Genomic DNA, 27,119 nt, shown 5'->3' on the forward strand with positions numbered 1-27,119 from the left:
TGTAAACCATCTTGACACTTTGGACACCGAGCGTGGATCCAGTGTGCAGATGCAGACTATTCAGTTGCCTAAAATCCCATTATGGACAATGAAAACTTAGTTAATACTGTCAAGAGCCCAGGCATCAATTGACCTCGCCCTAAAGCAAACTCTTACATTTCATAAACTGGATCACTCTCTAGACTTCCTTGGTTGCACTTGTTAGATTTCTGTCGACTTTAATAGGACATCCAGCTCATATACAGATATCTAGATGTGGCCACTTCCATGGGAGCTGAATCTGGGAGCTGAAAACTACTTTGATTGATTAGTGAGGTGCTGTGCTATCCCATGTATCAGATATCTTTTTGACAGTTTAATCTGTGCTCTGCTATAAAACCCATGTATTTTGATCACACGCATGCCACAGAAAAAATAAGCAAACAGAAAACACTCCCTCATTCCCACGGAAATATAGATTTTTCCCCTGTATTATTTCTGTCTGTCTCCCCTAACAAGACCTTGCACACTGCATATGCGCTAATCTTCAGGTGGTAATTACATAAATGCTCACTGGCAGTTCACTCCAAGGCTAGAAATGGGAGTTTCCTAGTATTTTGTACCACAGGATCTTCACCTTCCATAAGGGAACACCGGGTGATATAGTTTTGGGTAGCCCTCTGCACAGTGGGCCTCATTCACTGCTTTGCATATAGACTGATGATAGAGTTTACTAAAATATAAACTACATTTACCACCACAGAGACCTTTATGGCTGGACACACAGCCAGAACGGCACCATTACAAGAGAGGAAAAAACAACCAAAAGCCACTGAAAGACATCTAAATGCTCAAGAATTTCTAGGTAATTTCTCTTAACAGCAGCACCCACAAGGAGGTACAGATGAGGGGTTTCATTCTGGTTGTTCACAATGACCCATTCCACTCACTCAGCTATGCTGGCCCTAACTGAAACGGCCCACACTCACGCCAGTAAAGCTGTCACCATACTTATCATACTTCTGTGCAGAGGCTGCGGAGAGGACTTTTCAGATCAGTTTAGGAAGTGTTTTCTTACCTTTGCTTTCGTGAAAAATTTGTGCCTTAAAAGTTCCGCTGCTGTTGGTCTGTCAATAAAACAGATGTAGAAAAGACAGTTATAAATGTTGCCTTTCAACACAACGGTCCTCCAGGCTGCTGCAGCTTGTCAGAACATGGCATCTCAGAAGGGCACTGGCTTCTCCTGCGCAAGTCTCCTAAAAATCAGTCAATGTATTCCAAGTAAATTTTACACCAGCAGTCTTTTAAACACTCAGTGTGTTCTGATCAAAAGCAACAAACAACTTGGGGGCGGTCGGGGAGGGGGGCACGACAAGTTGCTCCTATCTTGATGCTGAACTTAAATCTAACTTAAATCTCTTTGAGTCAGTTTAACAGGATCACAGACACAATTTGCTCAACATTGAAATGAAGGCTCACCACCTACAGCAGCAGTGCAGTACCCGCCATGTGCAAGTAGGAGTTGTTTCAGGGATGCTTGATTAGATGTGTGCAATTAGTTCCATTAAACACAGGCGGGACCATCAACCGTTGTCAAATAGAAAAGGAACAAGTACAAACTATTTTCCCCTTTAAGTTAGACTTTAGGATAAATATTGGAAAGTAAAAGGCATCCCTTGGTCTGTTAAGAAGGAGCTTTCTAAAGGCTCCGGCCTACATGAGAAAGTACCAGCTTACAGCATTTGCCACACTGCAAACCGTGCTTATATACTAACAGAGCTTAATTAGTGCCTTGCAAAGGCCACTCATCACAGGCTTTATTTCACCTCAGACTACTCTAACAAAAAATCATCCCACTTACAGCAAGGGAGCCCCAAAAATAATTAAAAAGCAATTGCACTAAGTTCTCCTTGTTGACAACCCATCCAATATGCATAAGCATATCTGCTTCTCCTCGTTGCTCTTTGTGGGCCAACCTCCTGCTCCCACAGTCGGGACGATGACCGTGGCGGTTGGCTTGAGGAGAGAGACGGGTATGCCACAATTCAAAGTGATTATGTTTAATTCTGATCAGCACACATTCTAACCTGCAGCGAAAGGATGTATTTTAGAAAGGAAAAAACCATCATGCTGGGAAAAAAAAACCTGCTATCAGCATTTATCAAGCACTCCACTGGATTCATTAAGCATTTCAAGTGTAAAGCTTGTTAGGAGAGATCCCATCTCACGATGCGCAAGAAGCCTTTGTTCCTGGATCTGTCACAAGAGGGAACTGAAAAATGTCTTCATTATTATTATTTTATGAAGGGACTTTTTCCTTTCCAGAATTAGTCTCCTTACTGAGGTAAAAAAGAAAACTAAGACATATAAAAACTGATTTGTGGGAATGCTTGTTTCTTTACCGTTGCATTTTAAAGAACACTATTTTTAATGCAGGATGAAAACCCCTTTAAACAGTTTCAGACTGGCAAATGCTATGACTGTCCTCCACAGAAAGACATCTGAGCTCTCCTGTGTGACAGGCTGTGGGTTTTAAACAGTGCCGTAGCCAGCTGGACCCTCGCGCAGCTTTGAAGGATGCCATAACGTAATGATACAGTGCTCTCCCGGGAACCACAACATCCGCACCACCCCCTCGGTAGTATTTCTAACATTAATGAGCCGACAAGCTACTGTTACAAGGAAGACTGAAAGTGTCGTCAGGTCCCTTAAGCAATCTGTATCATGAAAACATGTTGGTAAAGTTTGTCAGTGTTTTTCCTGATTTTGTTTCCCACCCCCAGAGTAAATATTACTTATTATTAAGCAAGTCAAAACTACACTGAAAGCCTTCTTTGCACTGGCAAATTTAAAAGAGTTTATTTATGAAGCTTTGCGAGCAAACACATATTGCCCAAGGTGCAATTTCTAATTTATAAACACAGACCAGCTTTGACTGGGAACAACACATGAACTGAGGTCACCTGCCGGAGGTGGCAAGGGGGAGAATGGCACTACACATGCAGTGGACTGGGATGCACTCTCATTAACCCACGTGGAAGATACGTGCCCTGGCCAAGCACCATGCCAGACATTTATCCTTAAAAATAAGGACAGCGAAGAGAATTTGCTGCCACACAGCAAGATTGCTGTGTTTATTGTGGCTGAACGGCTGGAGGGGCAAAGAGCATACCAGCTTTTAAAAAAATAAAATACAATGACTTTTGCAGGTTTGTTTTAGGGTTTTTTGGTTTGGTTGTTGGGTGGGGTTTTTTTTGTTTGGTTGGGGGGTGGTGTTGTTTTTTGTCCCGTCCCGTGTCCCGCCCCCACCCCCATTTTTTTTGGTGTTACCTGTTCTTACCTTTTTTCAGGGTCTTTTTGTAGGCACGATGAAATCATCTTCCTAAACGACTTCCCGTACTTCTTCAGCATCTCCTTATCTTGCACGCCGGTTTCCAAAGACGGAGGATCGTTTTGTAGTGTCAGCATTAAAACCTGAAAGAATTATGTCTATTGGCAATGAGATTTTTCTTGGCCTTTGTTAGAGACAGATCTTGGGAACACTGTATTTCAGACAAGCATTTCTATCAAGCATCTGAGTCAACAAGGACTGTTTCATTACAACGGCTCTCTGAGGGAAGCCTGAGCTCAGAGTGAAGCTTCTTACAATTTAAACTGTCTCCTTGCATTCACCAGACAGCAAACACTCACCTACCTTTTCCTCAAGGCAATTACAGGGTCTCTCATCTTCCCTCTGCTTCCCACATTCACTAACTTTGTAGAAACAATTGTTTTCAAAACCTTTACACCTCTGCAAATTCTGACTGTCAGCTGAGAGGTTCAAGACTTGTACAACAGAATCTAGAAGGAGTTACCTCCACCTCCCTTCCTTGGGAAGCCAGGTTAATTTATATCCAACAGTTTATGCTGCTGTTTTCCATCACATCTCCTGGCCCAAGGTGCGATCTGCGGGCCGAACACAAGGTTGGGATGCACTTTCAGGCCTGTTTGGTGTGACTAAAGCATAGCAGAACTTCTACCAGCTTTCCTCATTTGAGGAGAGCAGTTGTGTTGTGCAAGACATTTGATTCAAAGGCTGTTTAGATCTCCCTGAGGGCATTTCTTAGCTAGAAACCAAATTAATATAAAAGGAGATGGGCAACATAAAAAAATACAAGGGTTCATTTCCAGGTACCAATGCGACAGCAGGTGAAGACATTCCTCGCATAAGCACCCATCAAGCCAAACTGATTATTTTCTTCACATCACCCACGATACTCTGAACGAAAGGAAGAAAATTACTCATTTCTATTTTCACTTGTCACCTACATATAGATGAATATCTATTTTTAGAAAAGAAAGCAGCCCATTTAAATAGCTTTCAACAGCTATACTGCTTAGGGCAGCAAGAGCCCATCAATCTAGCTGAAATTACACAGTCCGTGACAAAATTCCCTGCTTTTTCTCCCTATCCTTGGAGGGTCACTTAATGCATGGTTCATTTTGCTGTGTAACAGAATTAATCTGCAGTGAAATACAATTGCATTCAATAAATAAAACAGAGAAGTCCTCTTGCAGGCTGCATGACTGGAACCCATACCTAACAGAATTGGAGACTCATTCTATCTACCATATGACAACACACGATACTAAATAGGTGATATTTGTATGCAAAGCTACAACCCATGCATTCAAAACACAATAAAACAGAAGTACAGATTGCAGGAGCTACTGTAAAATGCTACCAATAGTCACAGCACAGAAGAAAGTATCAATGAAAACAGCAACAGCTAAACCAGAAACACATTTCCCTGAACTCCTCACTGCTCTGCCACAATCACTGATACGGTACAAACCTTAATGGCATTTCTAAACCACTCAGCTGCTCAACAGTCCCCGCACAGAGACGATGCAAATCTTAAAATTAATACTGTTCTATGAAGAGTTAAACCAGTGCAAAATCCTGGCATTTAAAGCAATACAGAGATGTCCCTCTTCTAGTGAGTTAAGAGTTATTGGGTTCCCAAATGCTATTGTAATTGAGAGGTGGAGATGCTCCCAGGCCCTAAAGAGGTGACACCCACCTTGCACAGGACTCCAGCAGTTAAAGGACTCAGAAAAGGAAAGCTTGCTCCATGGTAAGCCTACAGCTGAGGGACTTGGCACCCACAGGCCTCATATCCCAGGGCAAGTACCCTAACCATAAAGGTGAGAAAGGACTCTCCACCCCCTCCTGTTCGATTCGAAGGAGTGTGAGTCCCAGGAATAGAAGAAAAGTGGCCTTCCAGAGGGTGGGAAATGCAGAAGGGACTAAATGTTTCGTGACTAAAACAGGGCCACATCAAATCTCAAAGGGGCTAAGGAAGGTGATATCAAAGCTCAGTAGAAGGACAGGATGCCTCAGACCTCAACTGATGGAGTAAACTCTTAACTTTAAGATGTAGGATCCCTGAAAGAAAAGCATATTGAAAGCAGGTCCTGGCTCGAGAGGCAGAAAATAGGAAAAAGTTAGCCAAACTGTATGGGACTCCAAAGTTCAAGATATTGAAAAGATTTTTGAAGTGTCATTGTTTAAACAAGAACATTTCCTCCACCTCAACTTCAATAAAATACTCGTACTGACAATATCACACTATTTCATACTGATGAGGTACTTTCTAAAATGCCCTACCCTGGTTCGGTGATTGACAGGACTGTGTTGGCATTAAACATAAGGTGTTCTTTCGATAACTGGTAACAGGATTTCTGAGAGGTATCAAAAACGATTATCAGTGTAGGACAGTGGCAGCAGCTCGCCCCCCCACTGTCACTGGATGCCAGGTAACATTTTCTGAATCATTATTTATATCCCTAAAGACATCTGCTGCCTTCAGAGGCTCCAGGATTAAAACACACAGCCCTTTCCTCAAGAATTGTGACCCTGGCAAGACTCAGGATCTAAATAAGAACTGCATACAGTTTCAGACAATGCTGACTAAGCAGCGTATTTTTAAAAGGTGACTTCAGATAAATCCAAGAACATCGTGATCCACAAGTGCAAGTTGAGAGGACAAACTCTTCAACGAAGCATTCTGGCCAAGTTCTTGGGAACACCCACAGAACACGCTGATCCTTTATCTTGTGCAAGTATCTGGAGAGCTGCTCACCTTCATCGGCGGGTATTTGTGGTAAGGAGCTGCCCCTGTAGCCAGTTCGATAGCAGTGATCCCAAAGCTCCAGATGTCTGCCTTGAAATCGTATCCTCTGACCTGAAAAATATTAGAGGATGTTATCACGTGCCTCTTGCTAACCTACGCTACAGTCCCTGTCTTTAGCCTATTACACATCCTTTCGCCCTTTCCTTCCTTCCCCCTTGCATTTGGAAAGACCAGCACTATGGTGTTAAAGAGATGGAAAGAATACTTCCTCCCTCCTCTCCCCCCAGCTCCTTACACCATCAGGAGGTGTTTTAGAAATCATGGTCTGGTGAAAATGATGGTTGTGGACTGTGCAACTAAGACTGCTCTGCCATAAACCTCTCCACGTGTAGAACATATGGGGCACTGGGTTAACCCACGCTCTTGACTTCTACACAAAGACACAGGGAGTCATTAAACAGTATAATGAAACTCTCATAGTTAATAGATGGACTGTTATCCCCTTGGGACATATGCCTCGCTACATTTTTAGTCAACCGCTTAATCAATCTGGCTGCAAACACACTCGATCCTGAAACTTCAGTACACACCACCTCAGTAAAAAGCCCCTCGATTCCTGTCTGTGGGCTAATACTTCCCTCCACTAATTAATAGTAGCTTCTGCACTTGACATTAAATACAGACTTGTTCAGGAAAATTTATAGCATTTACTTCCCCCCTCATGCACAGGAAAAAATATTTCATGTGCCAAAGCAGTTACTTCCTCATTATCATTAGGTAATATTTTGGCACTTGCTTTCTCCACTGCAGGGGAGAAACATTGTGTACTAACTTCAAGAGTAGCTAAAAAAAAAAAAAAATCAAAGCTTTTTGGCTGCTTAGAATGGATTGTATTTCTTCTCGCTAGACTATGGAAAATGAATATTGAATCAAAGCTAACAGGCATATTGTGTTCAGCTGACCTAACAAGCTTTGGAAAGACATGCATTGTGATGAAGCCAGGAATGTTCCCCAAACTACCCTTAAGATGATCTTGAATTTTGGCAAACAAGCAAAAAACCCTTCTGCACTATTTTTCATATAATGCTACAGTTGAACTGAGATTTATTATAGCAACAGAAGTTTATATCTTGTGTTAATTTCACCAACTCTGCAGGCATCATTTTCATAAGCCTTAAAGGTCTGAAAGACTTCCTGAAGTGCCACAGTTTATGGATGCCACGATTATGAATAGATTTCAAGTCATTTCACTAAACAAGCACAGATACCCAGTATAATTTCAAAAAACACCATTCAGGAAGAAATATGCTCTAAGGATTTTATTTTTTTTCTCCCCCCACACTATTTTTAGGTTTTGAGAATAACTCGGGGCATTTTTTAGCCTTATCTTTCCATTAGACTCACAGCACATCTATACACCATACAACTCCCTGTTCTCTACTGAGATTTTAACTGTTTAGTGGGGGCTTTTTTTAATCATGTCATATAACGCTGTTTGCAACGAAAGCCATAAAGTTCATAACCATCTAGAGCAGTGCATCTTGACAGCTGTCTAATACATATTAGTCACCACCTTGCCGTTAGTTTACATGAACGTTTATTTTTCCTCAACAACTCTTTTTTGCCGTAAATCGGTCAAGTGAACATACATTAAATACAATGCCAGGCTATCACGTATTAACATGCTAAAGGAACTTAATGATGCTGAAGTAAACCAGAGGGAGCTGGGCCGATAAGATCTACATATCGAAGGCTAACCTACAGCAAGCCCTTCGTCCTTTTTGCCGGGTTGGATATAGCGGCTCAGAGTGACACCTGCTGGAAGACAGCAAGATGATATAAATGGACATTGAAGGATTTCACATCAGCATCCAAAATACCTCCTTACCACCTAATATTTGCAACAAGTTGGATGCACGCAGCCTTCATGAAAGTATTGGACTCCCTAGAAAATCTGCTTCCTTTGGTGAAGCACCTGTTGCATCAAGAAAACCCCCCCCTTTGTCACTAAAACCTTCCTTTACCCTTTTCAGCACCCTCCTTAAGATCTTTTTTCCCCTGTTGTCCTGCGGATTGCAGCCACCCTAACCGCAATGAGCCTGGAGCAGCACCGTTAGGTCCTGGCCAGCCTGCTGTGCCCTGTGCACCAGGACAGGACACAAAGGACGGAAAAGCAAGGGACAACTCTGATCTGGTTTTGAAAGACACTGCATTCTCTGTTCTTATTTATATTTAAATCAACAGAACAAAAAATCCCGAAGTATATGACAATGAACCAGCTCAGAAGCAAGTTTGCAGAGACAGCTCCTGACTTGGGGAGCGTGTCTTGTACTCTGGGGTGTGAGACTCGGACTCTGAGGAGGTCGCAGGAGTTTTGTAACGCACCAGCCCCTCAATGCCACCATGGGGAGCCACTGAAAAGGCCAAACATTGAAAAAGCCCTTCATCAATACTATATTTAAGCTACTCCAAAACTATCCCAATCCCTCAAGAAGTTTTAGATATAGGAAAAAATGCATTAAAGTTCTACCACTGTTTTAGCTGCATTTCATTTTAGATACATATGTATATGGGGGTCTTATTCCTCCAAAATTCTGAACTCCAAAAGTTCCTCCAAAGCTTCAGAAATACTTTATTGTGAACAGCAAGGAGAAAAGTAATGAGCTGGGTTTACTTTTAAAAAAAAATGTTTTCCCAAAATATTTTTATTAAAGAGATTTTTGGAAGGAAAACCAGAAGAACATTTCTAGTCAGCTGTACTTCTACTTGGCACACCTGTCAAAAATCAAACCCTGAGCCCAGCCCTCTGTCAAACTGTTTCTAAGGGGATGAGGGATAATTTTCAGAATGCTTATGGCACCGAGCATCAAGGCAACAGACAGCTACTGCAAATGCAGTCAGGACTGTGGCATAATTACGGTTGTGGATCTTGCTCAGAAATGGGCAACGATATTATATATGAAACAGTTTCCAGGTGGCCTTCATCAGTAGTCACACAGACAAAACTTCTGTAGTTTAGTCTAGAAGTAGTGGAGGACAAAAGGTAACGCGTCTCCACCCAACGGCAAGAAGTATGGCATCTTTTAGCTAGCCAAAAGGGCAGAGGAGGAAGGTGGAGAGGCAAGCATTCCTTAGTAATTACAGTCTGGATACTCACAGGCCAAGAGAAACTAGAAAGCTGAATAAAGTCATGTTACTTTACTGTAATAACTCCCCTCTCCAACACGTTGCAATTGGCTACCCCAAATTCTCGTATTTGCAAGCGCAGAAGAGCACGTTACCAAGCTGTATATGTGCATATTTACCACGCATGAAACTATGTATATTCTACCCATCCCTCTTGCCTAAATGTGGGGTAGTTTAATCTTGTTTACGCAACGGCTGAGCTGTCTCATCCTTACCTTAGGTAGGGTCCTGAAGAGAAGCAACAGGGCAAAGAACCACCAAACACTTAATATTCCCCAGTACTTGTGCCTGGCTGCAATAGGCAACTCAAAGACAATCCTGCCAAATTATCATCTTAGTTTGAAGTAAATATGGCAACAACATGGAATTCCAGGTGCAGATCAGCTAAGGGAATACGAGGAAAAACAATTCACCTGTTCCATAACTTCTGGTGCCATCCAGCAAGGTGTGCCCACAAAAGTTTTCCTGACTTTATTTCTGGTAATGTCACCACCAGTGGCCAGAAACGCACTAACACCAAAGTCTGAAAAGAAAAAAAAGAGCCAGATTTTAGTAAGAACACATCCTGCGCAAACTGAAGGGTTGTACCCCCTTTCCCCTCATATTCCCAGCCATCTATTAAGTACAGTTATGCATGAGGAGTTTCCTAATGAACAAAGAATGACCAACAGTTAGCCAAGAGTGCTGGTACACGAACGGTGTCTCGTCCACCGTTCAATTACTGGGGAGAGCAGAGCTTTCAGCGCTGGCCAGCAGAGAGGAAAATTCCACTTTCCATTACGGCCCACTGGTCACATTACAGCTCGCCCGCGCTGCCCCAGCAGACCTGCTACTGTACAAACCTGCCTCTGACAGCCAGTGCTTTATTTACATTTGTATACATACGTAAGTCATAACTGAACTTCAATCAGCATCCTGTTAACATTTGCAGAAATGAAGTCAGGTACATAAAAAGTTACTAGACTTTAACATTTAACTGTCCTAATTGCATCCTGCAGGCTGGAGCTACCAGCCCCTTATTCTGGATGGTTTATTACCAGAATATGCTTTGCTTGGTAATCTTCCATTGCCAAGATGCTCAGTGCATTAACAGGAACTTGGACCAGCTCCCGATGATACAGCAGTGTTACTGAATCGAGCAGCACATGCCGCTAACCAGCCCAACCATCCCAGAGGGAGCCTTGCAGACAGGTATTCGCACCCCGCACAGCGTTACCCCCCTTTGAAGCATTTTTTTGCAAGCCAAAGGATGCTCAAGGATGGCCCATGCACTCACTGGTAGTTTTATTACTTAATCATTCTTTACATGAAAACTATGCTTTCAAAGAATTGCATAATATAAGAATGACATATAAGAATGACATGGAAAACAGGATCTGTGAACAGCAGCAGGGATACCAACGGGATACGGTATGTTTGTTCAGAGAAGAGCATTACAAAAGATTCTGCAACCAAGTCATTCGAGCGAGGATGGCAGACTTTCCTTGGAGAAAAAAAAAAAACCACACCAAGTAAAATAAAACAGGTGACAGGGAAGCTGTAAACACAAAACCGTAGAAGTATTTCTTCCCAATTTGCTCTAAAACACACTGCTTATGTATTGCCAAATTATAGACCTGCAATGGGTCATTCTCCATAACTCAATTTTATCTGCTGCCTCCCACCCCTTTTTTTTTTTAAAAAAAACACAGTACAAGCAATCAAAACCTTGAATGCCATTTTTGAGATCGATGACAGGCTTTGAGGATAAGTCTCTGAATTTCACATAAAACCAGAACATTATTGACCACCGCTGGGTTGAACACTCTTGAAACACTGCTGCTGACATCGTTAATTATAAATGTAGAGGACTTTTACTCAAAGGAGCCACAGAGTTACTCCATGGCTTAAGGATGTTATCCTAACTGAGGAATCAACCTCAACAAAAGATCCCTCTGTACAATTTGCAAACAGTGGCATCCATGTGAGGACAGTCCCGAGCTTCCTCTGCCTCACGCCAGCAGTGCAATGAGCCCCTTCTCACCAGCCTTTCAGTATTTGAGAACCACCACGGAAATTATCGCTCTGAAGAATAACATGCTGAAAGCTTCCAGCTCACTTAGGTTAGAAGCCTCCAAGGACAGGAACTTAGTGCTCAATAAATACTAGACATGGATAACTGAAAGTTGACATTGAAGAAAGCTGCACAGAAATCACAGGGCTAAAGCACCAGCAAACGTCTATTGTTAGGGTTCAGCTTCTTCCAGACGGTCTGTCTTGTTCCCTTCCCTGTTCCTGGAGGCATCTTGTCTTCCTGCTAACCGTGAAGCTTTAGCACGCCTAGATGGATCACTATCCACGTCAGCACTGCAATCTGTATTTTTCGGGAAACGTACTTTTTGCGACAGTGGCTTCGCTTTGAGGTCTTCCATGTGTGCATCCACCATCCCTGCTTTTCTCAGAAAACTGAATGAGCTCCCTCAAAAGTTCAGAGTAAAATTACTTGCACTTTACCCCTCATTACGGGAAATCTCGCAAGATCTATTGTTCTAAACACAAAAGCAATTAGAAGTTCTTTTAAATAAGATAATACTAATAGAAACTTGTCTAAGTGCCATCAGCATATTATTGTGATGTGCTGTATTTGAACTTGTGTATATTATCTTACCTCAAGTTTCCATGCAGTCATTTTGAGGGTAAAGGAAATGCCATTCAAAGCAAAAGAATTCCAGCAGTAAAACCAAGTCCTTTACACAGCGCACGCAGCATTCACCGCATTTCACATCAAACATGGGTTTAAGAAATTCCAGTTGGAAACTGAGCCCCTACATCTGCCATCTGAGGTCAGCAGAAAGCTTAAACAGAATTAAGCTGTATTCTGTTACATGGTTGATTTATTCCATGTTTTCCCAATCAATTTCCCCTCATTTCCAGTGGGCTAAAACAGACACAACCAGCCTGTGCTACTCTGCTGCAGGGAATGACTTTGAAACAGTCTTTTTCAAATGTCATCTTACTAACTTTATCCAAGTTCCAGCCCTTAAGATAAGAATGTGCCTGCTCTCAAGAAATATCTGGAAAGCAATAAAATAAAATCCTAACCATAAGTTAGGTACAATTCTTACTTCTGAGCAGCTGGTACAATCTGCATCTCATTCTCTGCCACTGTTAGCTACCCTCAGAGAGGCTAAAACAGAACAAGGTTATTGCAAATTAATTTAACTTGAGAAAATAGGGAAAGTAATGCAATTCAAGAGGTACGATAGCTCAGAAGTGTTCACATTTGTACTCTTTGGCAGCTTGTGCTCTGTATTTGCCTACTACGGTGATAACTGGAAAGGACCGCATCACCAGAAGCAAGGAGGAATTGGAAATGTTTGGACCTGGCTTAAAATATCAGTAACCACCACTGTCGGAATCTGACGACTGTCAGATATTCTAAAGGAGCCCCAAAATTGCAGACTTCCAGTAGTCTGCTAGCAAATAATGGTCTCCAGGATGTCTGGATGCAAGAGGTAGGATCATTTTTCTTATTTTTCTGAAGCAATGTAGAAAAGATTTATCTGCGGGACCTGTTTCAGTGATATAAACCAAAGAGTACGTTAAAAAAAAATTTATATATATATCTCTCTCCAGACTCTCATATCACAGCAAAACCAATGGAGAATGGAAATGACAATTCTGCTGATGCAAGCTCTGCAGAAAATATGGCCAATTTTGTCTTTTTCAGTAGAAACACCATGTGTTTCAAACCACATACCCTACAAAACACACTACACTGGCAATGAAGTTGCGGGCTAGTGTTTGAAAAAGCACGGCATTAGGCAACAATTCCTGCTGTTAAGGTGTCCCAAGTTGTCAAGCTTGAAAACTATTCTGGCCACTCAGGAAATGCAAAAGCTGAAAGGAAAAATCTCTTCTTACTATTCTGCACTGCAGAAACAAAGACCCAGTCTAAACAACTCCCCAACTCAGGAATGCTGTGGCAGGACCACATCAGAACAGGGTGTACATCAGGAAGATAGCTATCTGCTCCCCTATCTACCGCATGGGAAGGACGACTGTGCACTCATCGGGAGCCAGGACCAAAGCCCACCGACGTCAGAAAGGCTCCTACAGAGTTTGGTGGGTTTGGGTCAGCCCCTAAACCAGCAGTTCCCAACTTCAATAAGGGCAGAACAAGAGAATAAACCAATCTTGACTTCAGACCACTCGGAGCTGCTTTTAAACTTGGGTAGCTGAGATATTAACCATTAAGCAATAATAAAATTATTTCAGAAGACAGCACTGAGTGCTTTTTTCACTTGTCACCTTCCTCCTCCTTCAGTTTTTCACCATCAGAAAATATCTGCAGCTGTACTTAGTGTTTTTCTGCAAACCTTACAGCTTTTAGAGCACCGAAGATAAATAAAGCCTGGCAAGAAAAGGAGGAAGGTGGTAGTAAATAGCAGTTTTGTGCTGAGAATGCAGCGGGACTATAGGTCAGCAGAAAAAAGATTAGTGAAGAACAAGAATCTAGAACTTCTTTCTCTTAAAGACTATATGGCTATGCAGTGCTATTGGATCTATAAACACATACTTGTTCTCCCAAATTCTTATTTGGAAAGGCAGATCTCCAGTGTCACATATATTTCTAATCAATTCACATGCAGAACAGCAGCCTTATTTTTATATGCATCACAAGTTTAGCCTTTTTGCAGTAACATCAAGGCACATAAAAGATGTATGAAATCCCTTTGCCGAGTAAACATGAAGATCGCATCTGAAACCGAGCCCCAACACCATGTTAATAAAGATACATTAATACTGCACGGAGTAAAACTTCATGATAACAAAGCCCAGGGTGGGAGGAACCACAGCCCTTGGAGAAGTTCACAAGCTCTTTCAACAACAAAATAGCGCAAGATCTCTTCAGGAAATGCAGGTATTACAAGTAACACAAAGAATAAGTTACTTCATATCGTGCTGCTGCAGGGGAGGCACCAAAACTCTCCACTAACCACAGGAAAAAAAACAGTTTTTCCCTTTTTCAAAAGGGAGAAGAGGCTCAGAGGTGTCCGCGATGCAGCACCCGCTGCTCGAGTCAGCCGTGCAATCGGCACTCCTGTCCCCGAGTTAGATTTGTGCCTAGTCCCTTGTTAAAGCAATTTAATCTCCCAAACTTAGAGTTTCCTAAAGGAAAGTGGGGGAATGACACTGCCTGCATCATAGCTCAGTGTTTATATAGAGCGCTATTTTAGTACAATGAATTAAGAGCAGTCAGGAACACAGCGAACCAGTGACAAGCTGGCATGGATTTGTGGAAAGTTACACAAATTCAGTTACACAAGTTTTGCCTGGCCTTAACTATCCCCATTTTATAAATAGATAAAGCGAGAGGGGTTAGGCAATTTGCCCAGTATCAATTAGCAAGTCCTGAACAACTTCATGAAATCTCACCTACTTCAACCGCTTGGCAGCACGACCTGGCCGGGACACGGCGGGCACACCGAGCTGCTTGGAGTACGCGTTAATAATAATCCTGACTGGTTTTAAAACCTGAAGATATCGTGTTATTGTCCCTACAACAGAAAAAACCCACACGTGGAGGGACATGTGCCTTTCAGCCTTCAGCAAACCCTTGCTGCTTTACAGAGGGGTGGGTGACAGCATTATTTAATATGCCAGTGAAAAAAAATCAGGATAACGAAGATTTAGCCTGCACCCAGTCTCAGTGGGATGCTAATATCACGCCATGGAGCATGGCTCGTTCTGAGCAAGTCTCATGTTGAGGGGTTGTTGAAGTAAACTCAGGGTACATCTCCCATCCTTTCCCAGTCTATCAAAACTCTCACTTCATTTCACAATAATTTATTTAACTGTGCAGGCCCTATAAACTGAAGAATATTAAGCTTTGCTTACTGTGAGAACTCCTGGTTTACACAGCAATATTGGTGCTGCCGCACTTTATGTTGACCAAGTATTTTTACCCGTGCAGCTTTTAGACTCCAGGGAGCCAATAAATGCCAGGGCAAAGAGGTTTTATGCTCTGATTAAAACAAAAAAAAAAAAATTGCCATGGAGAAGCTGGAACACAAAAGAACGCAGCTATCTCAATTTACATTGCAACCACCGTCAGCAAGGCCCAGAACAATGGTATCTGGGAAAGAGTCCTGCTCTCTCCAGAAGACAGATTAATCCAACATGCAGGAAAACTTCAAACGGAGAAAGTGATACTCTCTGAATTGTAACAGGCTCCAAAAACTTGGTGCCAAGCCACAAGCCCAAGCCAGTGACCTTGGGGGAAAGGGGAAAAAAATAGAATTAAAAAAATAAAGGGTGTTAAGATAGAAGCAAACGGCGTCACACTTTAGGTCTCACTGGTCAGCTGGATCTGTTAAAGGCAATTTTATGCCTTGGTTCAGTGGACGTACATTCTGAAAGCAAAAGGAGCTACACAGTTAAAAATAGAGCCATGGGTAAAAATACCAAGTCCCAGGACTTGGGAGGAGTTTGAAGCTGGGCATTTGTGCAGGCCATTCGAGGAATTTTTTGGAATTCCTACTTGCAGCAAATGCGCCCCCGAGCTCACAGATTTCTCCTCCTGGCTTTACCTGGGCCTGACTCGGCTCCCAGTGCTCCCACGGCAGCTTTCACATCTGATGCACAGCCACCGTTTCAGAGTTACAAACAGAACCTGAGAAACGTTGGACACATCTTCATCAAGTTGCTTCTTCTGTTCAGCCTTAACAGAACTGCACTGCCCAAGTTAACAAAAGAGATTTTAATCTTCACTGGCTAGAACTGCATAATCCTGCAGCAAAATTACTGCCATGAATTCTATACGGTGAAAGTTTCCCAAGTAAATTCACTGACGTGTTGTGGAGGTATAAGCCCAGCAGTGGGGCTTCCTCCACCACAGGGTCTGGCGGTTTTTTTCCTAAACTTTGAAAGCAGCTTTGGTTTTTTCCTCAAAGAATTTCCAGTTGGAGGTTTACATTCCTTATATTTACATTGAAGATTTACGTTTCTTCTGAGACAAGAAACATGAGTTGTGTCAAGCAGTAGGAAACACAGAGGAACATGAGATTGCAACGGCCAAACAGTGAATAAGACCTTCTTAACAACTGTTCACAGGCAGTTTTGATAGAGGGATGGCAAAAGGGAAAAGAGCTATTATAAAATAATTGAAGTCATTCTTTCCTGCTACATTATTTGCATTTTTACGTACACCAAACCAGCTCCTTCAAGGGAGGTGCCCCATTCACTCTACCCTCAGGCTTCATTCCACAGCTGATCAATCTTTTTTTTTCCTGGTGTAACTTCCCAGGGAAACTTAAACACGGCTGTTTCATGGGAATGCAGTGATGTCATCCAGCTGATAACTGAAGCACTCAACGATCAACACAATTATACATAATATGCATTAATATTCTTGTCAAAGGCAAGTGCTTTGATCTCACTGAAACAAAACTCACTTTATTGGGATTGGTTTGCTTCCAGCATTTTTTCCTCTTGAAAAAATTCACGATAAATTTTGCTATTTCATCCTCAGTCAGGAGGAAAGGAAGCTTAAGTGTCAGAAATTCCCACAGAAACAAAATGTCATGTTATGACCAGGTCAAGCTCCTCTCTAGTATTCAGTCATTCATTTATTTTTGTTTCTTTCAAGTCATCAGCTGCCTTTGCAGAAACGAAAGTGCTTCCTGCCACTGCGGTGAACTTGCTGACCTTGGTCGAGCTTAGTTGCTCTGCTGTGTCTCAGGGAAGGTTACAGCGTTGGTCCTTTTGCATGTTCAAAGAAAGAAGAATTTGTGAAGAGAGAACTTTGCGCATCTCGCAATGTTGCTTTTGCAGGATATGCAGGGATGGATTTCATCATTTAAGTGTTGTACATATAAACCGCTAGTACACAGCTCAGTCCAGGGGAACACGTACAAATCACAGGCAAAATAAACCCTCCGAAGTTTGTACAAGTAAGACTAGTCAACCTTAGAACTACTTATCAACTAAAAATTATTCAGCAGAAGAAAAAGAATACACAAACATGGACCTACTACCAGTGAGCTGTAATTTAAAAAAGCCAAGCCCTGGCACCCTTGTGGCAGATGAACACAAGCAGCTGTCTGCTAGGCTGGCAGGAACACCTGGAATAACAGTGCATTGCTCTAATGCAACAGCTATTTGCAGCCTCTCCCAGAACATAATCTAAAGCTCTGCACAATTACAAATCCAAAATGTTACGTGTTGGCCTCATTATGGAAAAAAACCGATAGGATTTCACTCTAAGAAGTTTGCTCCTTTGAGCATTTTAGAAGCCACTCCCTACCTTCCATCAGCTGCCACACGGGATGAATTATTTATGCCTCATTAGAAATATAACAGCAGGCATTAAGAGCACTGCAAGACTTAAAAGGGAAAACAAAGCAACTTTAGGTTTTAAACAGAAGCCCTATATTTTAGGTGTTATGTGCTGTAAAAGGGCTTATTGCCTTCTGCAGAGGGAGAAGAGCTACTAATAAAAAACTGCATTGCAATTGCGTTCTGCCTCCTGGTGGAACATCTACCTCTCTCGTTCCAAGATGCAAATCCACGTACAGACATACCAAAGGAGTCCGTACCTCTCAGCACTACACAATGCAACACACACTTCTGTCTGACACAACAGTCATTGCGACAGAGCTGCAAAGCCCTGTCCCTTAACCCCCGGCACACTGGCTTGACCCACGGCTGTGCCTCCACCAGCAGGACAGGGCGCTAAAAAAAAAGAGACCTTATGACAGATAGGGGACTGCAAAAGTTAAACATGTACCCAGGTGTCTGCTACGATGGCAGGACCAGCTGCAAGCTCTGCCCTCCAGCTAGAGGTGGCACAAGGACTGGAACGACACCACAAGATTCATGGGAAGAACACAGTCCTGAGGGAAACTACAGTCGGAGAGGAATTGTAGTCAGGACAGGAAAAAAGCACGCTGGGAGAAGCGGAAAAACAAGTTTCATGAGTTCTAAATGTACCCACCAAAAATCTTGTCTGTCTTCATAGTCAATAAAACTAATAATTATTATTACCATTATTGATCTATGGAAAGAAGAGTCAAATCTGCAGGAACATATACGAAATAAAAGGCCAGAAGAGTAGTACTGGAGGGGAGATGTAGAGGGAGAACCAAAACACCCCACACCACCCTTTTGCACAGACATATGATCCATCTACACCAAGGACTGCTTCCAACACACCTGTGCTGACGCAACTCCTGACAGCAGTGACTGCGGTCCCCTCCTCCAGGCACATCTGTATTAGCTAAAGCAACTGTCTTAAGTCTTCCCTACCCTGTCCCTCAGCTTGCATGACTGCTTCCAAGACTCCCAGTTCACCCCAGTTTGGGCTGGGTTAGGGCAGCCAGTTAAACACTCTGCCACTCGCTCAGTTCAGCTGAACCAGACTAGGGAACGTCCACACGAGCAGTCTGATCAGCAGAGCTTTGGTTACTGCAAAGCTGCAAGTGACTTACCATCAGACATACCAATTTTTTTGATGAATCTATCCACTGTTCACCACAGTCCTTTTGAAAACCACCTTACACATTGTTGATGTATCAGTGAGGTCCGTGCAGTCCACACCATTTCCACGCCTATGAACTTGCTGTTTTAAAAATCTGGCTGGCTTATGCCAAGAATTTTATCTAATCTATTGATTCTGAGGACTTAACAGTCAAAGGATTTATTTGTGCCGACTGTCAATTATTCAAAGGATGGTATTTTAAGATAACAAGATGTAATAAACTCTGGGTTGTTTGTGGTTTTTTCTATTTCAGTTTGCACTTTATTGTTGGGTTTTTGGGGGTATTGGTTTCATTTTGTTTAAGAACTGCGGGGCTTCTTGAAGCCATAACATTTTTATGTATGTTTCTTCTTGATCATTAAACCACCTCTTTGGATACACAGTTACAGCCTAAAGTTTATTGAAAGCTACCAGGAAAGTTACCTGCAATTTGCACTGAGCCGTCTTCTCCAAGAAGAATGTTTCCTGCTTTCACATCCCTGCAGAAAGATAAAGCAACAATAAGTGGAAGTCATTAAATCTTTCCCTTAACCAACAAAAATACGTTACAAAGTTATTATTTCTTATGTTTTGTTTCTTGCATTAGCACCTCCTGCTTCTAATCACACAGAAACCGTAGGGGCTTCCCACCAATTGGAACGTCAGTAGATGGACACTAAGGGGCATCTGTAGGGTTTATAGCTAGCAGCATTTTAAGCACTACGCATAGAAAACAAAGATGAAAAACTTATCAGAAGGTACCCTCAAAAATACAAAGGAAAGTGGTTTGTCCCAGGTTCTTCAGTTCACAAAAGATAAGAAAACAGAACCTGGCACTAGTCTGATACTCATGTACCCTTTTAGCGGGGGGAGACTTCAAGAGACAGCGAGCTGATCTAGTCTCACTACTGCTGAATGCATCCTATTCTTCCCAGCCCCAAGTTTCGCCGCTCTCCAGCCCTGGAGGGGTTCCTGGGCCTCCTCAGGAAGTCAGTTTAGCCCCACACATTAGTGTAAATCCAGACAGAAGAAAAACGTCGTTTGCTCACGGCTTAATGAACTGAACCACATTACCAAGGTGCAGGTGAGCAGAGCTGGTACAACAGAGATGCTGAGGATGGGAAAGTGGGGCAACTCAGCCGTCCTGTGAAGCCTCAAACTTGAGTGAAAAAGTCTCCCTGATTCTGCTTTGACCAAAATCAAACAACACACGAGAACAGCCAGTATGTGCTATGGAAGTTATTATACTATCCCCTTTCTACACCCAAAAAAAAGCTCTGGTTTGTTAGGTTTAGCAGCAGCACTTCTCCATCCCTCGAGGGGAACGCTGCCTTCACTGCGAGTATGCTTTGAAGTTTTACAGCTTATTTTCACAGGCTGCTCCACACGCAAAGCCAAGAGAAGCACCTTTATAGTTGACACCCGCATTCATCAGCATTGCTGCTAAGCTTGCACTGGCTCAGAAACCACGCAGACATGGAGCACATGCAGGTGCTCTCTGAAAGGCTGCAAGCAAAGCGACTGCCTGGGGAATGGATGCCAGAGAATAGATAGCAATTCACAACACACCTCGCCTTAATGCATGGAAAAGAAAAAAAGGAAAAGAACCCCAAACAGACTGCCCCTCTGCTGCCTTCCAAAAAATATTCCAAATCCTTTCTCACACACACAAAAAAAGAAAGTCAAGAAGTATTTTTCCCTCTCCTCCCTCATGCATCATGACAAAAGAGCTGGCGTGATGGCCTGGCCAAAGAGCCCCAGTCAGGCCCTGGAAACCTCCTCCTTCCTGACTTTGCTCTTCTGAAGAAGAGCCTGGGCCACTGCCAGTTCCAGGCCAGGATAATTTTAAATGCATCCTCTCCAGCATTAACATTTGTTAAGATTTTTTCCAATACCCAGTCTAGGACATCAGCATGGCAAGGCTTTCCCCCAGCATACAGCAAAACAAAAGTGAATAAAGACTGTCCATAAGACAGCTTACTTTAACAGCAAACCACAGCTCACAGCAACCTTTAGCCTTCAAACAAGTATTTCAAGTCCTGCCAAATGTACGCTTCTTACTAGTAGCGACCACCTTGGAGCATAATCCCTGTTCGAAGCACAAGCAGAAGAGCAAGTACTGGAAAATACTAATCTGCTTTAATGGTCAAGAACACTTGGATAGATCAATATGGAAACACTGAAGTTGTAGGGCGAGATAGCCTTGAGAAGCTGACTTAATAGAAGAACGGTGACAGTGATGCCAAAATAAGACAGAAGTAAAACAATCACTGCCAGTCAGCTCCTGTCCTGCTAACGTTACGTTGGCCAAATACACGAACATGCATTCAGGGGCAAGTCACCTTTCCTTCCAAGAAGCATTATTTTGTTTTCTTCCTGCAATTAACAGCTGCAGCTATTGCACACAAGGAAGCATCAGCACTGCAGTGGATAGAAACTCTTAAGCAGATGAAGGGACCTGAAGGGATTAAATACAACGTTAAGCATGTAGCAGTGCTACCCCCACCCCTTAGCACCCATTGGCCAAATCCAATACAAATCAGGGTTGTGGAGAGTTAATTTCCATGAGATACAAAAACCTGACTAACTCCCACAAAGCCTTCATGGTCTGTAACAGCAAGGGAACAGAAAAGCTCCCTGCCAATATTTAGGTAGAAGATGCCTTTGGGATCCAAACCCGTGAGCATGTGGAGCCATGAGTGCAACGCCCAAGCCTGCTGCTTCCTAGGTAAGGAGCTGGCTCACGTGGCACAAAATGTGCTTGGCTCAGGAGCAGCCTTCTTCAGGAACCCCCACCTCGCACCAGCACTAATTCAGAGGGAACAGATGATGTTCAGGAAACTTTCCAATACTACTGGAAATGTTTATCCAGACAGTCGGCTCTCCTGCGACTGCCAGGACACACGAGGCCCTTCAAAGCCACCTGCCAGTTCCAGGTTAAGGGGAAAGGAATAGCATGCACCGAGGCTGCCTGCCGAAGTTATTGTTCCTCTTACAGAAGATGGATGCAAGTAACAAATTTCCTCTTCCGTCCGTGCTCCAAGGCAGCCCAGGATGCTGGAGCGTTTCCCCACTAAGCTGGGCTGTGGGGTATTGTACAGCCTTTCCAAACTCCCCCCGCCAGCACGACGGTGCGTGCAGCTCACCGAGCCCCCAAAGCAGACTGCACTCAGCCACGAAGGAAGCACCAGGGTAGATTTTAAGCAGAACTAACGATGAAGTCTCAACTGTTGTGTGCTTCAGAGTCCAAAAAAAACTCAGGCAGGTTTCACTGATGTAGCAACAGTGGCCAGAGCAGCACGCATTCAATACCACCAGACCATCCTACCGTAACACTGCAAGCGGAACAAGCTTGGAGTACAGAGAGTAGTGAAACAAGCATTCAGATTGAACCCCATAGGAAAAAAGTGCTAAAGGACGCCAGTCCTTAACTTCCGTCAATGTAGAGGCTTGTTTTCTTCTTAACTTCAGCTTGGATTAATTAAAATGTACATATTTTCTCATTGGAAACAAAAGTCAGTAAATATGGTGCTTCGAGCTGGTTCAAGAAAGTAAAGCAAGTTGTTGCTACAATAAGAAATCCAGGAGGCCAACAACAACCACTGCCAAATATCCAAGTCAAGCTGCAGAATTAAATAACCACTTGATGTGGCATTTCCTCCTGGTGACCAACCCTCTGAAAAGGCCATTACTCACCCTAGAGTGGTATACTCCACCCTGGAGCAGCAAAACGGATCGGCAGCAAGCTGTTCGGGGACACCGACTCCATTTTGGAGTTACTGTACCAGAGGCAACTTCCAGCTTTCCCGTTCCTTCACCCCAGCGTACTGGCATTGCGTCGCCCACCGCAACAGCGCCAGGTGAATATCGAGCAGCAATAACACTGGGTGAACACAGATCCCTTTCTTTAGTATATACTGCTGTCAACAGCAGTATCTTCAAATTAGGTCCTCCTTTAAAACCGTCTTTAAGATGCATTAATTATACTTCAAACAATGGGACGGGGGAGAGTGGAACGGTGCTTTCCTGTTTATTCTCATCAGGAGATGCTTATGAACTTGCAAGCTGAATGGCGAGAAGTCTGTTACTCCAGGATATAGTTATTGCCAAGTATAACAATTTGAAGGTACTTCCTATTAATGTGGTAATGACCATATCCTGGGCTGATACACTTGGAATAAATGGCGTGCCTCTGGCATAATTACATACTGGAAACAGGAAGCAGCTTTAGGCTGTAGCGTAAACAGTAATTATATCACATTTTAAATGAAGTTACAGAAGGCTCGAGTAAACTTTTTCTTGCCGGTAGCTTAACAAACGCTACCGTAGTTCTGGATATTCCGCTCCGTAGCTGTCATCTTCCTCTCTCCTAAAGCCTCCAAGAGCCCTTCCGCAAAATAATGATTATGCTTTTATTTACCTCATAGTTCACAACCGGAATGGGACGAGGGGTTTGGACTTGCTCCAGTGCAAAGCTGGATTCTCCACATCAGCCTCGAAAGGTTTCGCAGCAGGACGGAAATCCCTCCTCATCTGCATTCCAGACTGGTTTAGCTTCCCAGTGCGACCAAACACTAACGTACCAGTTACATCACATTAATGCCTCCAGGTTAGGGCTGGACCATAAGCGTTAGATGCCATGTAACCAAAACTGATCCCTGACCCAACAAAATTACAATCAAGCATCCAGCTACGGGAGGCTTGGGAGCACAGGAAGGGAATGAGATGATGCTCCCCAGTTTCGAGTGCAGCATTCCCACACCTCCCACAACTAATTTTTCAATGCAGTTAGGGGAAACTACAGGAACTGCATCCTAATGGCTTGTTCCCACTATAAAAAGCCTACACAAGTCCTTAAAATCCTGCTAAATGATCAGGATCTGCTCTCACTCATAGCCCTCAATCCTTGGCACCGCCATATAGTGCTTGTCATTGCAGTGACAACACTAAGGGAAAAAGCAAGACTTGCCGGTCCATAAGGGAGAGCGGCGTTATCAATACCCAGCCGCAACTCTGCGATCCTGGCGTACACAATAAAACTTCATATTACAGACCTAAATAACTGGTGTTTGCAAGAAAAGCAATGAAGCATGTTAAGTTACTGCTTTTTAAGCGAGCCTCTTAATGCTGTCTGGAAATCAAAAAGGATTCACTAGGCTTGTGTTCAGAAATCTATACTGGGGGGCAATAGCTAAGACAATTTAAGGCCACTGTAACCGTGATACAAGTGACCTCAGCAAAGAGCAGCATCCCAGGACTTCTGTAGCCTGGCATGGAGAAGAAAACTGTCACACAAAGGGGGAAATGGAGATAAGCCCTGTTTATTACACCTTTGCTTCCAACCTGCTCATATGTGCCTTTAGAAAGCAATGCTAGCTGTCGGCACAGCCGTGAGTCATCTGCCCATTAGATGCAATTTACGTCAACTGTAACAATAAATTTTCATGGACTGAACTCCATAGTGCATAATTTGACCTGAGGAAGGAGCGGTTGGTCCTGCCAAGTTTCATTTTAAAAAAGAGAAGCACAAAATATGAAAATTACTATTTTCTGTTAACTGTAATGAATAACTCAATATTTATACTGAATGCAACCAATTGCCACAGTTGACATTGTTCTAATTTGCAAAATACTTCCAGGACAATATCTCTACATACAGTTAAATATGCAGCAATTTGTGACATTATACACCAAATGACTACTAGTGTCTACTATCGAACATTACTCTCCCTTCAGTGATATGCTGTCTCCTATGTCGCCTCTCCCCTTTACCTTATAGGCCAAGGCATAAAGAGCTGGCTATACATAAGAACTTTACCATTTGAGACAGCTGCAAAATGGAAACTAGGTTTGGAGTGCGCAAGCAGAGTAATATTTTCACGCCCTCAGATGTCAGCACATTCACTACAACATAGGAGAAGGCATTCAAGACAACTGTATTAGAAGCGCTGTACATCAGCCTGCTCCCTGTTCCTGCTCAGGAAAGCTGTGTGTACCAAGATTTTTGTAGAATCACAGAATGGTTTGGGTTGGAAGGGACCTTTAGAGGCCATTTGTCCAACCCCCTGCAGCGAGCAGGGACATCTTTCAACTAGACCAGGTTGCTCAGAGCCCCGTCCAGCCTGACCTTGAATGTTTCCAGGGATGGGGCATCCACCACCTCTCTGGGCAGCCTGGGCCAGGGTTTCACCACTGTCATCATAAAACATTTCTTCCATCCAGTCTGAATCTGCCCTCTTTTAAAACCATTACCCCTTGTCTTAAGGGATTAGCCTTAAGTCCCAAACTCTTGGGCGAGATGCAATTGCTGTCTGTTGCAGTGCTGTATTTAACTCTGCAGAGCTGGACTTGAGAACATCTCCCAAAGCTTGAAGGTCTTCCAACAGCAGAGAGCTGGCAAAGCAGCTTCCATACCCCTCTCTCCAGCCTCCCTGCTGAGGCAGGCATAAGCAGGGAGAAGAGAGGGCCAAGTCCACAGCTTGCTTCATCCCTGCTCATCCACAGCCTTCTCAGCAGGCCCTTGCAGCCACTGGCAGCCGGAACCAGCAGCAGCAGCCAGGCAGCTATAAATTACAGCGGGGGACCAGCCCAGCGACACACTTTATTGCTCAGGATCAGGGAAGCACAGCAACTGCTTCTACCCTCTTCTCTGAGCCGCTCTGCCGGCTGCTGGGCTGCGGTGAAAGATCAGGGCCTCAGCGCAGAAGCTAAATGCCAGCAGCACAAGGCAACTCATGATTTACTCTGAGTCTTATAATGGTAGAGGCATTTTTAAAGCCCCAACTTCATGGGGACTAGGTAGACAGGAATATTTAAGGGCTTTTTAACTGTCATTTTAATGTCTAGAGAAAGTTAGATGAATAATCCGGTGTTATCAGGAATTTAAAGATGTTCTTTTTGGTTCTTTTAAGCAGCATGAAGCAAGGCTTTGAAGGGCAGAAGTGACAGACCGTAGCTTTGCAAACCGAGGGGTGTGTAGACAAAGACTACTGGAAAGGATTGTCAGCTTCCAAGAAGACAAGCTATATGAGTACATAGAGCACTTGTTTTCTCCGTGCCCTACCCTTCACATCCAGCCAAGTCACACTCAGCGCAGTGAAGAGACCTCCTGGGAGAGATAACTGCATCCAGGCAAAAAGAAACCCCAGTAAGGGCTACATGAGAAATGAATCTCTCATTGTACTTTATATTAGCTAAAACATAACACATCTTTCAGAGAATCCATGACGCACTTACTAGGTACAATTCCTCCTGATTTTTTGGCCTCCAATGCTGAAGTGGACTGTTGCTTTGAAGTAGAGGGTTTGAGGTCCAGGAAACCACGACTCAGAAATTTGATTCATTTTAGGTTAAGTTGCTATGTCAGACAAGGGAGGGCTCAAAGAAAGCTGCAGGAGATCCTCCTGAAATTCACTGTCGTTCATCTTACTTATACGAATAGCTCCAGGGGCTGGTAGGAAGCTGAGGCAGTAAATGAAGATTTGCAGAACTTGGGCTAACTTGGTAAAATTCTCTGACATGATGCAAGACAGCAAGCAGTGTGTCACATCACTTACTGCGTGCCTGACTGTCACACACTGTTATCACGGCGCCTGCAACTTCCCTTTATCTCGGCAAATTACGTCCAGCTCACGCTTTTTGTTCCTGTGCCAACTTAGTCTTTGATGGTTTTGGGCCCTCATTAATTCCTTCTCTTCCCACATGTTTACAAGCCTAGTGATGGTTACAGGGAGGTGCAGTTCAATGACAGATCCTGTCTGCCTTGGACTTTACCTCCCATCCATCACCATGCCTCCAGCCCAGCATCGCTGCTCAAGTCACCTCAACTACACATCAGTGTGGGGGAAGCTACTCCAGCTAAAACCAAAACCAAGTTTTCAGACAGATCAGCTCCTGCAGCCAGATATTGAAGTGCTATGAACACTAGACCTAGCCCTACTCCCGACGTGGAGACGTTCTAATCATACCAACCCTCACAGCCCCACTTCTTCCTCCTACCAAAGAGGCTGTTGGTTCACATACCCCACCACACATCGCTGTTGTAATATCAGCTTATGGCAAGGACTATTTGCCAAGCAGCTAGGGCTTCTGACAAGCTTCAGCCCTTCTGCAGTCAATGCAAGAGAGAAGCCACATCTCTAACTTCATACACCATTTTCTAAAGTTTCCCCTATTCAGTCAGAACTTCATTTTTTTTTCTCTTGTATTCCCCGTAAGGAAAGGACCCTGCCCAGCAGGCTTTAAAATCAAGTTTTTGTAACATTGAACAGCAGCTAAAAATGTACCAGGATTTCTTCCACAAATTCATCTATTCAGCCCTTCCATTTCCTGATCCTACT

General features: G+C 43.4%; 1 protein-coding gene across 1 annotated transcript in view; it reads right to left on the bottom strand.

The window, feature by feature from the left end:
* Positions 1-27,119, bottom strand: part of OXSR1 (oxidative stress responsive kinase 1) — a 92,632-nt gene that overhangs the window by 16,324 nt on the left and 49,189 nt on the right. The window contains exons 5-9 of the mRNA XM_064445112.1: positions 19,225-19,280; positions 9,695-9,804; positions 6,105-6,206; positions 3,320-3,453; positions 1,058-1,106 (exon numbers count right to left, since the gene is read on the bottom strand). Coding sequence (XP_064301182.1) covers positions 1,058-1,106; positions 3,320-3,453; positions 6,105-6,206; positions 9,695-9,804; positions 19,225-19,280 — 451 coding nt within the window. The remainder of the gene's footprint in view (positions 1-1,057; positions 1,107-3,319; positions 3,454-6,104; positions 6,207-9,694; positions 9,805-19,224; positions 19,281-27,119) is intronic.

This window comes from Phalacrocorax carbo, chromosome 2, assembly GCF_963921805.1.
Source record: "Phalacrocorax carbo chromosome 2, bPhaCar2.1, whole genome shotgun sequence".
NCBI classification, from domain to species: domain Eukaryota; kingdom Metazoa; phylum Chordata; class Aves; order Suliformes; family Phalacrocoracidae; genus Phalacrocorax; species Phalacrocorax carbo.